Below are 17,252 nucleotides of genomic sequence, written 5' to 3'. Positions count from 1 at the left end.
AGACCATCAGTCTCAAGGTACAAGCTGAAGCACTGTCGCAATTCCCTCTTCCTACCGCCTCATTTTTATTTATTCAGCATTGTCTGAGGCGTTAGGATATAACATCCCGCTCAGCTTCTCTAATACTTGACGACTAGTAATTTACTAGATGAAACCCAACGAGACTTCGCCCAGCACCATAATAAAATTTCAACTACAATGTAAATGAAATGAGTGTACGACATTGTTGGACGGGAGGCCCCATGCGGGGAAGTCCGGCCGCCAAGTGCAAGTCTTACTGCAGTCGACACCACACTGGGCGAATTGCACGCTGGTGATGAGGATGGAGTGAGGACGAGGACAACATAACACCCGTGCCACGAGCGGAGAAAATCTCCAATCCAGCCGGGAATCGAGACTGTGCCCGCTGCACGGAAGGCAAACACGTTACCATCCAGCTAAGCACACGGACTTCAGCTGCAATGAAAGTAGCAGACAGAAGGCGAGTATCACGCGTTTCTCAAATTTTACGTCTTTTGTAGTGTTGACTAAGACAGCCATTTCTTTCCTCCGTGCCCACAACGAAGGTTTCACTTCTAAGTGATGTGGCATTTGGATTGCAGAAAACTAAGACATGAGCATCTGTGCACACAACGATGAAGATTGACGGTAGCCACCAAAAATACTTTCTTAAGCAGGTTACAGTCAATGCCATCTGAAAATCCTTCGTGTTCAGATAAGCATATACCGAACACCTTATTAGAATGGTAATAAGCCAATACGGTAAACATAAAAAATCGGCAACTCCTTGGGAATAAACAGCAATGTTTTTGGAATCACCGGTCTTCTGACTGGTTTGCGCTACATTACTAATTCCTCTCCTAGTCTAACCTTTTCATCTCACCATAGCACTTGCACCCTACGTCTTCAATTGTTAGTTTGATGTATTCCGTTCTGTAACTCCCCCTACTCTTTTGACCCTCTACAGCTTCCTCTGTTTAGCGAAGGTTGTTCTACGCATATCTTATCATCCCGTCCCTTCATCTTGTCAGTGTTTTCCAAATGTTTCTCTCTCCGCCAATTTTGCGGTAAACCTCTTTCTTTATCTCACCATTCCACCTAATATTCAACGTTCTTGTGAAACAAGAGATCTCAGACGCTTCGATTCTCTTTTGTTACGGTTTAACCAACTTGTCATGTTTCACAAACATACAATGCTGTGCTAGAAACGTACAGTCTAAGAAATTTCTTTCCTAAATTAACGCCTATCTTTAATACTAGTGCACGTCTCTCTTTGCTTGAGATAGTCTGATATTCATGTTCTCCTACCTTCGCCCGTCAAGGCTTATAGAGTTATGCAAGAAATTTCAGTTATTAATAAGAAATACGCTATTCAAAAACCATGAAAGGAAAAAGATTTCTTGGGAAAGGCCTGGATATGTGAGAATATTCCAGCTGGACATCTTGCTTACTCAGGAGATACTGAAATCATATGTAGGATTGTAAGGCGTACCCAGAAGCAGATACAGACTCAGATTACATCTTAGTTGTTATGAAGAACAGACTGGAGTTTAAAAGAAACGGCCAGAGGAATCGTTGTGGAAAGAATTGCGATGCTGAAGTACTAAAGAATGATGAAGTACGTTTTACGTTTTCTAAGACTGTAGATAATGCGCTGATTATCACGATAAGTAGTTCACTGGAACAGGAATGAGCATCTCTAAAAAGGGCATTTACAGAAGCAGAACAAATACGTAACTGAGACGAATCAGTGGGTAACAGAAGAAATAATTTAACTGGTACAGAGTATAAAAATAATCAGGATGTTACAGGAATACAGGAATGTGATTCACTAAGTAATGAAATTAAAAGGGCGTGCAGGAAAGCCAAGGAGAATCGACAGCAAGAAAAATGACAAGAAATTGGAAAATAAATTTTCCTTGGAAGTTTACACACTGCGTCTAGAAAAGTCAAACTAGTCTTCTCTGAAATTAAAAGAAAAGGTTTCGACATTAACAGTACAAGAGAAACTGCACTTGAAGTCCTCTAGTGAGGGGGGAGTTGGTAAGTGCTAGGAGAAGAAATAGCAGTCAACAGGAAGACATAGGCGATTCAGTATTAGAGCTTAGGACAGCTTGGGAATAATTGCTATCAAATAAGCTGGAAGGCATTGATAATACTCGTAATTCTTTGGAATTCCTAACGTAGTAGGGGAAGCGGAAGTCAAACGATTATTCAAGTTGGTTCGCAGAGATCGTGACTCTGGAGATACACCACAAGACGTTCACAAAAACGTCATCCACACAATCGTAAAGATAACAAGATAAGTGAACGATGTATCAAAAATCAGTATTATATTTAATGAATCCAAGTTTCTGAACATCAACAAAAGCAAAACGAGGATAATGGAATGTAGTCGAATTAAGTCGGGTGATGTTGAGGGATTGGATTAGGAAATGAGACACTTAAAGTAGTAAAGGAGTTTTGCTATTTGGGGAGCAAAATAAATGACGATGGTCGAAGTAGAGAGGATATAAAATGTAGACTGCCAATGGGAAGGAAAGCGTTTCTGAAGAAGAGAAATTTGTTAACATCTAGTATAGATTTAAGTGTCAGGAAGTCGTTTTTGAATGTATTTGTATGGAGTGTAGCCATGTATGGAAGTGAAACATGGACGATAAATAGTTTAGATAAGAAGAGAATTTAAGTTTTCGAAATGTGGTGCTACAGAAGAATGCTGAAGATTAGATGGGTAGATCACATAACTAATGAGGAGGTGTTGAATAGGATTGGGAAGAAGAGAAGATTGTGGCACAACTTGACTAGAAGAAGGGATCGGTTGGTAGGACATGTTCTGAGGCATCAAGGGATCACCAATTTAGTATTTGAGGGCACCGTGGAGGGTAAAAATCGTAGAGGGAGACCAAGAGATGAATACACCAAGCAGATTCAGAAGCATGTAGGTTGTAGTAGGTACTGGGAGATGAAGAAGCTTGCACAGGATACAGTAGCATGGAGAGCTGCATCAAACCAGTCTCAGGACTGAAGACCACAACAAGAACAAGTTTCTGACAGGACTGTTATAATGAACAGTGAAAAATAAAATGGAGGATATGTTAGATGACGATCTGTTTGACATTATGAATGATAAAGACACTTGAGAAGCAATTCTGGCGGAGTGCTTGATGGTAAAAGAAATTCTTAAGAAAAAGTGGATTCAAGTGTTTGATAATGTAAACTGGTAGCATATATAATATAATATGTCCAAGAACAAAGAGGAAATAGTAAGTATTGTAGACAAAGATGAAGTTTTCGGTTTAGAGGTATTCTGTCTGTCACTGGAACGCGAAGGCTTCATTAATTTGCTTGATTTAACAGTACTGTCTCGAACAGTGTTGTATTGTGGGACATATTTTCAATAGGCTTGCAGAAGAACTGGAAAAATCCAGTCATAAACCCCATGTAGTCAATCCAACTTGAAAGGTTGCGTTGTGGCACACTCATTCTGATCCGTATATAAATTCCTTGCAATAGTTCTGCAACTTGTTATTTACTCGTAGGCTACATCCTCTTACATGTTTTTCGTGTTTTATTAATTCCTTCATTTACAACCGTTGTAATTAGTATTCTGTAAAACAAACACTGACTCCTTTCAAGACTAAGTAGATGTGATTCGCATGGTTGAACGGATACTGATAGTAATACAAATTAACAGTTCAGGACGCTGGGTGCAAATACTACTGTGAGATACTGAGTTTGGCACAGAAGAGGACTGTTACTCCCGAAATTACATTAACCAAATACTCCTTTGCCATTGTAGCAGTCTTTTCTTATTATTTTTATTATAATTATCATTACCATTAAATTTGTGTTGTGGCACTTGACTTACGGTCATTCGCCTTCTTGCTTCACAATACAATGTCGTTAAGTATCAATTACAATCACTTAATTTTCTACATTCTCTTAAATGCTCTTTGTTCATGATCGAAACCATCTTGTGACACAGTACACATTCAGGAGACAGCAGGTTGGTGATTTTATGCAGATAAGCAGCCGAACTATCAGGTGCTGTAGTCAAGCCCAATATGTTTACTGCAACTTTTCTTTGCCTGTCAGGCAATATCGAGTCGTCCACGAGTATTTTCCAGATTTTTTCCTCACCGACGCGTTGTTAGATCATTGCAATTCCTCTTGAAATATGTTCATAATAATGCATTTCAGTGCAAGATCTGACCAGGTAGTTTCTCCAGTCTGGTTAATTTTTGCTATAAAATCTGCTTTTGCATTACAATATAAGGTACACAGAGATGAGACCTACTGAACTACAATTGTCTCGTTCTTCTCTTGTATATACACTCCTGGAAATTGAAATAAGAACACCGTGAATTCATTGTCCCAGGAAGGGGAAACTTTATTGACGCATTCCTGGGGTCAGATACATCACATGATCACACTGACAGAACCACAGGCACATAGACACAGGCAACAGAGCATGCACAATGTCGGCACTAGTACAGTGTATATCCACCTTTCGCAGCAATGCAGGCTGCTATTCTCCCATGGAGACGATCGCAGAGATGCTGGATGTAGTCCTGTGGAACGGCTTGCCATGCCATTTCCACCTGGCGCCTCAGTTGGACCAGCGTTCGTGCTGGACGTGCAGACCGCGTGAGACGACGCTTCATCCAGTCCCAAACATGCTCAATGGGGGACAGATCCGGAGATCTTGCTGGCCAGGGTAGTTGACTTACACCTTCTAGAGCACGTTCGGTGGCACGGGATACATGCGGACGTGCATTGTCCTGTTGGAACAGCAAGTTCCCTTGCCGGTCTAGGAATGGTAGAACGATGGGTTCGATGACGGTTTGGATGTACCGTGCACTATTCAGTGTCCCCTCGACGATCACCAGTGGTGTACGGCCAGTGTAGGAGATCGCTCCCCACACCATGATGCCGGGTGTTGGCCCTGTGTGCCTCGGTCGTATGCAGTCCTGATTGTGGCGCTCACCTGCACGGCGCCAAACACGCATACGACCATCATTGGCACCAAGGCAGAAGCGACTCTCATCGCTGAAGACGACACGTCTCCATTCGTCCCTCCATTCACGCCTGTCGCGACACCACTGGAGGCGGGCTGCACGATGTTGGGGCGTGAGCGGAAGACGGCCTAACGGTGTGCGGGACCGTAGCCCAGCTTCATGGAGACGGTTGCGAATGGTCCTCGCCGATACCCCAGGAGCAACAGTGTCCCTAATTTGCTGGGAAGTGGCGGTGCGGTCCCCTACGGCACTGCGTAGGATCCTACGGTCTTGGCGTGCATCCGTGCGTCGCTGCGGTCCGGTCCCAGGTCGACGGGCACGTGCACCTTCCGCCGACCACTGGCGACAACATCGATGTACTGTGGAGACCTCACGCCCCACGTGTTGAGCAATTCGGCGGTACGTCCACCCGGCCTCGCGCATGCCCACTATACGCCCTCGCTCAAAGTCCGTCAACTGCACATACGGTTCACGTCCACGCTGTCGCGGCATGCTACCACTGTTAAAGACTGCGATGGAGCTCCGTATGCCACGGCAAACTGGCTGACACTGACGGCGGCGGTGCACAAATGCTGCGCAGCTAGCGCCATTCGACGGCCAACACCGCGGTTCCTGGTGTGTCCGCTGTGCCGTGCGTGTGATCATTGCTTGTACAGCCCTCTCGCAGTGTCCGGAGCAAGTATGGTGGGTCTGACACACCGGTGTCAATGTGTTCTTTTTCCATTTCCAGGAGTGTATTTAATTATTTCTTCGATATCTTCAACTTGAACGATTTTGGATCTTATGCGTTGACAAATGCTATATTTCTGCTCTGAAATCACATAATGTAGTTGCTTCGTCGAATGCGTGTGAACAGTTGTTTGACTGATTTGCTGAAATTCTCTTGCCTTCAACTTCACCTTCAAAATATGAATGGCGAGGACGTAAAGTTTAATAGAACAAGACAATTTTGTTGTAACGTGTGCCAACGTTTCCTTCTTTTTCCATTCATGAAGCATCTGTGTAGATATGAAGCCACTGATGTTCAGGGCTTATGAGACATATTGCTTCCAGTGCAATAGCTCTCGTTATTGATCTAGCGGTTTCAATTTTTTTGGAATTAACCATTGTAACTAGCTGGTATTGCAACTGAATAAGCAGAATTGACGTAACTGAGGAAATAATTTGTTAGCATCAGCTTTCGGTAGTCGAAATTACGATCTTAAGTCTTAACATTTTTGAGGAAGCTAATTTTTATTTTCAGCTAAGTACTATTATTGTTACATTGATTTTTATATTTAGCCATTTAATATGTTCGGGTGGATGAATCACTTTCTCACTATCAAGTAGCGCTAACCTTTGGAAACTCACTTAAGTTTATTTGAAGAAATTTTTAATACGGATGCAGGTAAAATTCTTTATTTACCTCACAAGTTTCCGTCGATTGGCCATCATCAGGTTCACAAAAGTATTCACAGCTTCATACCAAGCGAAATATAAAGTCATTAACGTCAAATGATAAAACCATGAATTAGACCATTTTATCATACAATGTAATATAAATTACATCGTCAGTCTATAAAAACGGTGGTAGGTAGAGTACCTATTCATATTATAACTACAATAGGCGTGAACAGATTCGTAACAAAAAAATGGCTCTGAGCACTATGGGACTTATCTTCTAAGGTTATCAGTCCCCCAGAACTTAGAACTGCTTAAATCTAACTAACCTAAGGACATCACACACATCCATGTCCGAGGCAGGATTCGAACCTGCGACCTTAGCGGTCGCGCGGTTCCAGACTGTAGCGCCTAGAACCTTTCGGGCACCACGGACGGTGATTCGTAACACTTACACTTCGAGAGCGTTAACGCCGACTGCAGTTACAACATAAATAAGTACACTGTATAGCAAAGCTTTATAGACTGCTGATGTAATATATGTTATAATACGGTAACAGTGTCTAATTCAGGGTTGTATCATGTGAAGATAAATATTATATATATTTCACCTAACATTGAGGCTTTAAATATTTTTATGAAACTGATGATAGTACAGAAAGAATTTTTCCCAGAAGCCCAAGGTGGTAATATATACGAGCTATGGGGCACCATCTCCTGAAAATATATCGCCTTATAATCTAGTTAGAATTCAAATGTGTGTGGAAGTATTTCTAAGCTGTTGACATTTTTAGTATTACCCGCAACAACTGCTTCGTTACCATATGTTAAAATTGATCTTTTGTGGTATTTTAGGTGAATTTGAGCACTTTCCTTGAACATCCCCATTTAATACGAGGAAATCTTTTCACTATGCAGCTTTCTCAGCGGTATAATTTATATGGATCTACTAACTTAATCTTTGGCACATGTATACCCCTTTTGTAGAAATTTACATCGTGAATACATATCGTTATACGTACGAGAACGTGAAATAAGTAATGCAACACATTTTTTCCTCGGCCAGTTTCAGTAGAAAAATGCAGCGTTTGTTGTGGGACTTCCTGGAACATTCTCGTTGCAGCCCCTATAGTTTTATAAAGTTCCGACTGGTGGCGGAGCTGTACGCAGCCTTCAAAATGGCGTCTATAACGTAGATGAGCTCCAGGCGGAGAGCTGGGACTGACTTTCTTTTGGCGGAAAACCAGAACATCGCAGGATTTATATGCAGACCTGGCAGTGAACAATACCTACGCGAGTCGCTGGGGGAGGCGTCAGTCATCACCACAACAAGATCGCGCCAACTTGTCTGATCTTCCACCTGCCGGCCACACACACTGTTGTGACTCATCTATTACTGGAACGTGCGGACACCCTCATTCGAGGGAATCGACGGATCACAAGCGCACACTTGTCTGCTGAATTGAACGTCTCGGCTCGTAGTGGTGACACTCTCGTCCAGCAGTGGGTTATTCATAGGTGTGCGTCCGCTGGATTCTAAGCTATCTAACAGAAGCCCGTAAAGAGCAACTTCCTACTGTTTGGCGCAATGAAGGATGCAATCGGCGGGAAGCAAGGCATGGATGATGGGGAGGCTATTGATGCAGCGAGACGTTGGCTGCGACGCTGACCAGTAGAGAGGTACACTACTGGCCATTAAAATTGCTACACCAAGATGAAATGCAGATAATAAACGTGTATTCATTAGACAAATATATTATACTAGAACTGACATGAGATTACATTTTCAAGCAAATTTGGGTGCATAGATCCTGAGAAATCAGTACCCAGAACAACCACCTCTGGCTTTGATACGCCTGGGCATTGAGTAAAAAGGAGCTGGGATGGCGGGTACAGGTACAGCTGTCCATGCAGCTTCAACACGATTCCATAGTTCATTAAGAGAAGTGACTGGCGTATTGTGACGAGCCAGTTGCTCGGCCACCATTGACCAGACGTTTTCAATTGGTGAGAGATCTGGAGAATGTGCTGGCCAGGGCAGCAGTTGTACATTTTCTGTATCCAAAAAGGACAGGACCTGCAACATGCGGTCGTCCATTATCCTGCTGAAATGTAGTGTTTCGCAGGGATGGAATGAAGGGTAGAGCCACGGGTCGTAACACGTCTGAAATGTAACGTCCACTGTTCAAAGTGCCGTCAGTGCGAACAAGAGGTGACCGAGACGTGTAACCAATGGCACCCCATACCATCACGCCGGGTGATATGCCAGTATGGCGATGACGAATACACACTTCCAATGTGCGTTCACCGCGATGTCGCCAAACACGGATGCGACCATCATGATGCTGTAAACAGAACCTGGATTCATCCGAAAAATGACGTTTTGTCGTTCGTGCACCCAGGTTCGTCGTTGAGTACACCATCGCAGGCGCTCCTGTCTCTGATGCAGCGTCAAGGGTAACCGCAGCCATGGTCTTTGAGCCAATAGTCCATGCTGCTGCAATGCTGCAAACGTCGTGGAACTGTTAGTGCAGATGGTTGTTGTCTTGCAAACGTCCCCATCTGTTGACTCAGGGGTCGAGACGTGGCTGCACGATCCGTTACAGCCATGCACATTAGATGCCTGTCGTCTCGACTGCTAGTGATACGAGGCCGTTGGGATCCAGCGCGGCGTTCCGTATTACCCTCCTGAACCCACCGATTCCATATTCTGCTAACAGTCATTGGATCTCGACAAAAGCGAGCAGCAATGTCGCGGTACGATAAACCGCAATCGCAATAGGCTACAATCCGACCTTTATCAAAGTAGGAAACGTGGTGGTACGCATTTCTCCTCCTTACACGAGGCATCACAACAACGTTTCACCAGGCAACGCCGGTCAACTGCTGTTTGTGTATGAGAAATCGTTTGGAAACTTTCCTCATGTCAGCACGTAGTAGGTGTCGCCACGGGCGCCAACGTTGTGTGAATGCTCTGAAAAGCTAATCATTAGCATATCAGAGCATCTTCTTCCTGTCGGTTAAATTTCGCGTCTATAGGAGGTCATCATGGTGTAGCAATTTTAATGGCCAGTTGCGTATCATCCGGGCATACGGGCCCTTGCAGTAAGTTGGCATAAGGCCGTCGCACTCAACGGAGATTATACTAAAAAGTAGAATTTTATAGTGAAAGAGTGGGAAATGGTATGGTGTACCGGAATTCGAATAACATCAATCAGCTTTCCGAAAAAAATAATGTGTTGCATTACTTATCGAATGCCGCTCGTATTTTTCCGTCACTATTCACGTTTAGACGTGTTCAGTTAGGACAGTTAGGTTTTCTTGCGCATTTCGTACTGAACTGAATTGTGTGAACGGCGAACCATTCAACACAACATGGCTAACAGCAAAGTCTGATGGGAGGGCAATACTTCTAGAACAGCCGATAACACAAACCATATGTAGCCGTGAGGAAGTAGGGACCGCGGGGAAAGGGTGTTTGCCCGCTATGCGGCGTCAACCGCCGCGGGCATCCTACTGGTCTACTCACCTCGACGCCTGGCCTCTTGCCCGCCGCTTTGGACTTGCGGCCGCCGAAGATGGGCTCGCAGAGGCGTAGCTTGAGCGGCTTGACGACGGCGCAGCGGCTGATGACGCCCGAGTCCGAGCTGGAGGGGTCGAACTCGCTGACGAGGTCGGTGTCGATGCCGACGCTGGGCGCCCGGCAGCGCGCCACCACGTCGCCGTTCACCGACAGCGTCGAGCCGCTCAGCCGGCACGCCGACAGCCGCGACACCTGCCGACCACACGAGGTGCCCGTGTCAGCTGACTGCAGCGTCCCGTCGGCAAGCACTCTCACCGGTACCAGACTAAGAGTCAACATTTGTGATGGCGAAGAGTCCCCGGGCTTCCAGCCGGGTGGCGGTGTCTTCAAACTGCGACGTTTCGACGAGTAACGTACTCGTCATCTTCTGGCGAAGTGCCGAGACTTAGCTGCTGCTGCTGCTGCTCTCATCTAATACATTCCCCTCTTTGGGGAAGTGTGAGGGGGAGTTGGTAGCCTTTTGGCTTTTACTCCCCTGTGTACGTGTGTGTGTGTTTTTTCTATGTATTTTTGGTGTCTGTGATATGTGATGAATTGTTGTGAATGTGTCTGGTGCTTGCCTGGGGTAGGCGAGATGATTGGTGTTATATGGGAAGGAACTGGATTAGGGATTGGGTGCTGGGATTTTCTCTTCAACTTAATCGTCGAAGATCGTCATAGGGCGCTTGTGCTTATCGCGGGACACGTCATACCGACCTAGGGAGTGGATGAGTGCATTTCCGGATCTGGAGGAACCTTCATAGAAGGCCCTTGCCAGATCCTGGAAACGCTCTCTCAGGAGTGGGATTTCGGCTGCGGCGTGCAGGTCGTCTGTGGGGAATCCAAGTGGTAGATGTAGTGCCCTTCTGAGGGCGCAGTTCTGCAGCCTCTGGAGTTTGTTCAGGTGCTGCTTTGCCGTGTACCCCCAGACAGGGCACGCATACTCCATTACCGGCCGGATCAGGGCCTGGTATACATTTACTGCTACTGGGCAGGGAAGGGAGCTGGTTGTGTTCAGGATAGGGTATATGATGGACATTCTGGCGCAGACCTTTCTGTGGACCTCGTCTATGTGGGGTTTCCACGTAAGACGAGAGTCCAAGGTTACGCCAAGGTACTTGGCGGTTCTGCGCCAGGGGAGTTGGGTTCCATTTAGGTGAAGGTGGAGGGGGGGACGTTGAGGAGGTTCGCGCCTTCCGAGCCTTCGGGTAATCAGCATTGCCTGCGTCTTTTCAGAATTGATGGTGCTGCGCCAGCGACGGGCCCAGGTTTCTGTGTCGTCTAAAACCCTTTGTAGCCTACGAATGACCAGGTCCTTGTTCGCATTTCTTGTGTAGAAGGCTGTGTCGTCCGCGTACTGCGCGGTGTGCACCAGGGGGGCCCTTGGAGTGTCCGCAGTGTACAAACTGTACAATACGGGCCCCAGGACCGATCCCTGCGGCACCCCGGCACGAATACGCCTTCTGGTGGAGGTGGCAGTATCTATTTTGACGGAGAAAGTCCTATTCGAGAGGTAGCTCTTGATTAGCTGAACTATTCTCCCGGGAAACCCTTGTGTGTACAACTTGTAGAGTAGCCCTCTATGCCATACTGAATCAAAGGCTTTGGCTACGTCTAGTAGCACTATCCCGCAGTAGCCTCTGTGGTTGAAGCCCTCTGTGGCTGCTTCAACCATTCTCATGACCTGCTGTGGGGCAGAGTGGTTCTGCCGGAATCCAAATTGGAAATCCGGCAGAATTTGCTCTCTGGTAATATGTTCCTGTATGGGTCTTAGCAGGAGGCGCTCATAGATCTTGCTGCGAGTTGACAAGAGGCTAATCAGCCTGTAGTGCTGCGGGAATAGAGGGTCTTTCCCTGGTTTGTGTGCCGAGACTTAGCGGATGCCGGTCCCTTTATACCTGCGGCGTGCCCCCCACCACCTGGCCGCGGGAGGCTGGATCCAGAGGAGCCGGCGGGCGGGCTGGAGGGGGAAGCGGGTGCGCCGCTCGTGTCTCCGTCAGAGCATTCCGGTCGCTTCTCGTGAGCTGGACGGTTCTTGGTGCGTTCCTGGCGTGTTGCGGCTAATGCTGGATTCCAGGCGGCGCTCAGTTCACAAGATTCTCGTGGACCCGTATTTCTATTGATTCTTTAATGACGCTATCCCAATAGCTCCCGGCTCGGCACAGCACCCTGGCGTTGTCCAAATGAAAGGTGTGGTTTTCTTTGATGCTATGTTCCGCTACAGCAGATTTCTCTACCTGTCAAAGTCGGACATGCCTGGTGTGTTCCTCGCACCTTTTCGAGATGCAGCGCTGCGTTTGTCCAATGTACTGTACACCACATTCGCAGGCAATGCTGTATATACCAGGTGTGTTGCGTTTGAGTGGGTCTTTAGCTGAGCCCAGCAGCTCTTTTGTCTTCGGCGGTGGTCGGAAGACGGTATTTATATTTGATTTTCTCAGTAGCCTCCCGATTTTGGCTGATATGGGCCCCAAATATGGAAGAAAGGCGAGTCTCATGTTAACTTCCTCTTCCTCTTCTTCCTCTTCCTGCAATTTGTCAGCCTGTCTCTTCTTGAAGGCCCTACCAATCTGTGTTTCACTGTTCCCGTCGAAACGTCGCATTTTGAAGACACCGCCACCCGGCTGGAAGCCCGAGAACTCTTCGCCAGCTGTATACGCCAGGAAAGCATACATTAACATTTTTGATGTTTCTATAATGATATTTACACTCTGCAGCGGAGTGTGTGTTGATAAGAAAGATCTTGGTAGCTTAAAATAGTGTGCCAGAGCGAGACTAGATCTCGGAATCGTTGCTTTTACGAGCAATTTGTCTATCAACTTAGCTGTCGAATCACGACCCTGGCTCCTTTCTCAGAACTGTAGTTCCGCCGTACCTCATCTCCTACCTCCCAAGTTTCCCTTGCATGCTAAAACGATTGCGGGTGAATCGTGCAGGATAGCTCAGTCGGCAGAGCAATTGCTCGCAAAAGGCAAGGATCAAAATGTTGAAATGTGTGTGAAATCTTACGGGACTTAACTGCTAAGGTCATCAGTCCCTAAGCTTACACACTGTTTAACGTAAATTATCCTAAGGACAAACACACACACCCATGCCCGAGGGAAGACTCGAACCTCCGCCGGGACCAGCCGTCCGGGAAGGATCCCGACTTCGAATATTGGTACGGCACACAGTTTTAATCTGCCAGGAAGATTTAGCGTTTGATACTAATTATGGAAATTACGTCCAGTACTGCAACTTCTGCAGAACGAATTGAAAATATGGGTGAAAGACTGAAAATAATGCTGCTGAAACTGAGTAGGACAATCTGCAACATAGGAGAGACACCAAGGCGACTTCCAGAAACGCGTCATGATTCCTACACCAAAGAAGGTGGCAGCTATAAGAAGTGCGCAGTACCGAAATTAAGCCCATTACGCATACATTAAGAATTCCCAACAGATAATTCTCATGAGAGCTGAGGGTGGAGGGTAGAGTGAACAACAGTTTGTATTTACAAAAGGATTAGAAACAACACAGGCGATTCTGGCACAAAGTCTACTTATAGAAAATAAAACCGAGAAAAATAAACATGTAGGGTGTAATGGGTGTTACCCTAGATATTTCTATACATGATTGAGTATGGTGTACTGAACAATATTACATCAGTATTAACGTCAATTACAGAATAATAATTATAGCTATTTTTAGATTGGCAAGAGCAAGGTATTAATGCTTATTTTCCTCTGGGCAGCAAGTCAGCTGTTGCACTAAGTGATTAATGACTCCCTGGGGATAATTAGCCCTTCGGAGAAACCCGCTACCCCCCTCCCCCCAACCCCAATTCCATATCCCACCCACCTCTCTAGGAAAAGTGATGCGGATCCCAGCGCTCTTTTGATATCAAATAAATCGACTAATGGAAATGATCAATTAGTTAACTATTTTTCTCTAGGAAATGCCCATCCCATTGGAGGGCCGCGCCTCTCCCCTCCCAACCTTCCTTCTGGCGAAAAGCTCACAAATCGGTGGGAAATACCAGATTCCGTACTAAATTTGAATTTTGGCGATAAATTCATATGGTGATTATATAGTATTTCAGAGGTCACAACAATAAATAATAATAATATACTCTTTATTTTTAGAAAATCAATTTGCACATTGCTTTTGTGGAACGATGTAGAGTACCCGCTTTGTTTTATCATCTTTGAAATAGTGGTACAGTCTATGGCATCACAGTGCAAAATGACCGACCCATAACACGAGTTTAGTCTAACTTCCTTTCGCCTACTGGCGGGACATTCAAAATTTGGTGGAAAAATAAAAAATTTCTCTGGCAGTGAGTCATGGGCGTTGCGAAGGGATAGCTGCCAGCACTAGACAGTTCCGTCAGTAACTACTACATGTAGAGAGGACATTTTCGCCATTCGTCCAGCAAAAGAGAGTTTCTCCAGCCAGTCTACACAATAGCCATATGTGGGAAGGATGGGTAATAGGATTGGAAGCTACCATTCAAGTGCATCGGAGTAGCTTTTTGCTGATCTACAAGTTAATAGCAAGTGGGAGGGACATAACGATGGGTAACAGTATTAGAACAGCGACCTAATGTCCTAGTGCGGCTGCAAATCCCTGTCACTTATGTACAGGACTCCTGTATCAACATCACTGGAGAATGAAACACACCTATACCTACAGTATTTACGAGTTGCAAGTCACATCCGAGTTAACAGAAATATGGGAAATAGAACTTACGATATTTTTTACAAATGTAGTGCTTATTATCTTACTTGAACACATCATCTCAAGAAGAAAAATTTTGCCACTCACCTCCAGTCTAGTCCATGGCCATCTAACGAGTGTATAGTGTACCTGGCCAACTAGTCGCAATTTTTCTTTGTTAACTGCCACTCATGATGGGCTTAAGCTGCAATGTCCGATCACTGAACCTTTGTGACCACTGCTGCCGATGGCCTTGGCACAATGCAAGACAAGCAGACGCAACTTGTACTAATAGTTCTAACTCCTATTCCAACACCGATATAGCCTCTCCTGTTTAAAAAACCCCACTTTACCCAATCAAAAAGGGGACATTGTTTTGTCAATAAACCTCGAATTTCTTACTCGAAATGTAGATTCCTTCTTTTATACGACGTATTTAAAAAAAATGAAAAAATCGGAATATATATACGTTTCACATCACTAAAGTATCGTTACTTTGTGTAAAAATCCTATACAATACTAGGGCATAGGCCATATTTCCTCTAAGTATGACCTCATCAGGTAGAAAATCTGTTCTTATCAGCTTAATATCTGGCCACAGCCTGCATTACAGGGCTAGAACATTAAAGTCATTTTTGGCTCATGATGGAGTGCCAAAAGCATAATATACCTTTATCGCAGGGTGCCTCCTCACCTTGAAACTCTCTGAAACTAACCTCATCATCTACGAGGTAGCAGCACAGAGGAGTTATAAATAAAGGGTTTATGTAACATAACACTTTATAAATTCGGTAATATAGCTGATTTCATTACGATGATCGTCTGTCTCTGTAGCTGTTACATTGAAATTCCATTAAAAGATCTCCCTCGCCTGCACCCACGCAGTGGCACCTCATTGATCGTGAGAGTCGCTTTGCATGGCGGATGACATTTTTCCTGCAGTCGGTTTACACTCACCAAATAACTGTTACAGACGTTTCCATGACGTCTGTGGAGGGTTTCCACAGGCTAGGTAGTCATTTAATTTGATACCAAAATGAGTGGTAACTGTCGTCAAATAGCTGAGGGTATCAAACGCTAACTGCGTCCTGCCTCTCCGTTGCCTTGTTATGCTAATGGAAGTAAGTAACTTAGAATTCTGGTTTACTGCTCCCGAACTAATCCTGCTGAGACCCGTCAGTTTATGGGGGCAGTGCAACGAAGCTTCACTCTCTTCTCCACCGGCGCACCGCCACTGCCGCCATCTCCGCCGCCTACAGCGGGATCACTGTAAACAGCTACCACCAACGCCATCGGGTTGTGAACCTTTGTCTGAGGATCAGGGCTGTACCGATCGTGGCCGACAAACCACCGCTCGCCCTGTCGGACAGTTGATACTGATTCCAGCTCACGGAAGTTGTCGCATCCTTTCCACAAGGATTGGGTGATTAAATGTCACTTGGGAGAATTACCCGGATGTAGAACAATGTGCTTCGCTTCAGCCCTCTTGCAAACCAAAAAGTCCTGAGATTTTTTTAAATTTTCCCGGAAGACTAATCCAGCGAACAAAAGTAAAATACTTGTCTGTTCACCACCCCATATCAAACGTGTATGAATCTGCGCACCTACGTCTCCTTCAGAATGCAGCGCTGTAGAAGTGTGCCTATTGGCTCCCGCCAAATGGGTGGGTGCTTCAATAAATCAAACTGGAATCCCTCGAGGTAGTGCAATGTTCTTTTTGAGCAACACTACTGAGAACCGAGATTTGAAGCTGACTGCAGACGGATTCTACTGCTGCGAACATACATTTCACATACAGACAACAAAGATAAATCAGCTCTCATACGGAGGCATATAAATAGTGTTTTTCTCTCTCACCATATTTGTCAGTGGTTCAAAAATGGTTCAAATGGCTTTGAGCAATATGGGACTTAACATCTGATGTCATCAGTCCCCTGCAACTTAGAACTACTTAAACCTAACTAATCTAATGACATCACACACATCCATGCCCGAGGCAGGATTCGAACCTGCGACCGTAGCGTTTGTGAGTGGAATAGGATATGAAATGAGTAGTGGTAGTATATGGTGCCCTCCACCACGCACTACATGGTGGCTTTTGAGGTATGCTTATAGATGTAGAAGTAAAGTCCTCCTATTGTATGTATCGATTTGTAGGCACAGAAACCTCACGGAAGTATGTGGTCTCTTGCTTATCGAGAGAACAAAAGATGTAACTTCCACTGGTGATAGTAACCCTGTAGGAAACTTTGCATTAGATCTTAATTTTATCATTGCAGTCACTTCGCGAGTCTTTTGTGAGAGACTGTAATATGTTTGCCATCAATATTTAGATGGAGCGGTATGGAACACAGCTATCAAATTGCCTTCCGTCAGAGTATCGCTTACCTGACGTATTCCCACGAATCCTCCAACATTTGAATACACCTAATTTCGACGAGTAAGAGAATCCACTTGTCACTGACTAGGTAGAGAGCTATCACAAAGTGAAAAACTGCACACGAACGTACGGGAGGAAACTCATAACCATGCTGAGTATACACAGACTTCAGAAAGAAATTCAGAAGCGTAACACCTACAATTAATCGAAACTG

The 17,252-nt window shown here is 45.2% G+C and overlaps 1 protein-coding gene across 1 annotated transcript in view; it reads right to left on the bottom strand.

The window, feature by feature from the left end:
• LOC126176241 (tyramine/octopamine receptor-like) overlaps positions 1-17,252 on the bottom strand; it is a 137,676-nt gene that overhangs the window by 12,085 nt on the left and 108,339 nt on the right. Inside the window, exons 4-5 of the mRNA XM_049923386.1 lie at positions 9,916-10,202; positions 104-133 (exon numbers count right to left, since the gene is read on the bottom strand). Of these exons, the coding sequence (XP_049779343.1) occupies positions 104-133; positions 9,916-10,202 (317 nt within the window). The remainder of the gene's footprint in view (positions 1-103; positions 134-9,915; positions 10,203-17,252) is intronic.

This window comes from Schistocerca cancellata, chromosome 3 (assembly GCF_023864275.1).
Source record: "Schistocerca cancellata isolate TAMUIC-IGC-003103 chromosome 3, iqSchCanc2.1, whole genome shotgun sequence".
NCBI classification, from domain to species: domain Eukaryota; kingdom Metazoa; phylum Arthropoda; class Insecta; order Orthoptera; family Acrididae; genus Schistocerca; species Schistocerca cancellata.
The sequence above is the reverse complement of the archived record's forward strand: the minus strand, read 5'-3'. Positions and strand labels throughout refer to the sequence as shown.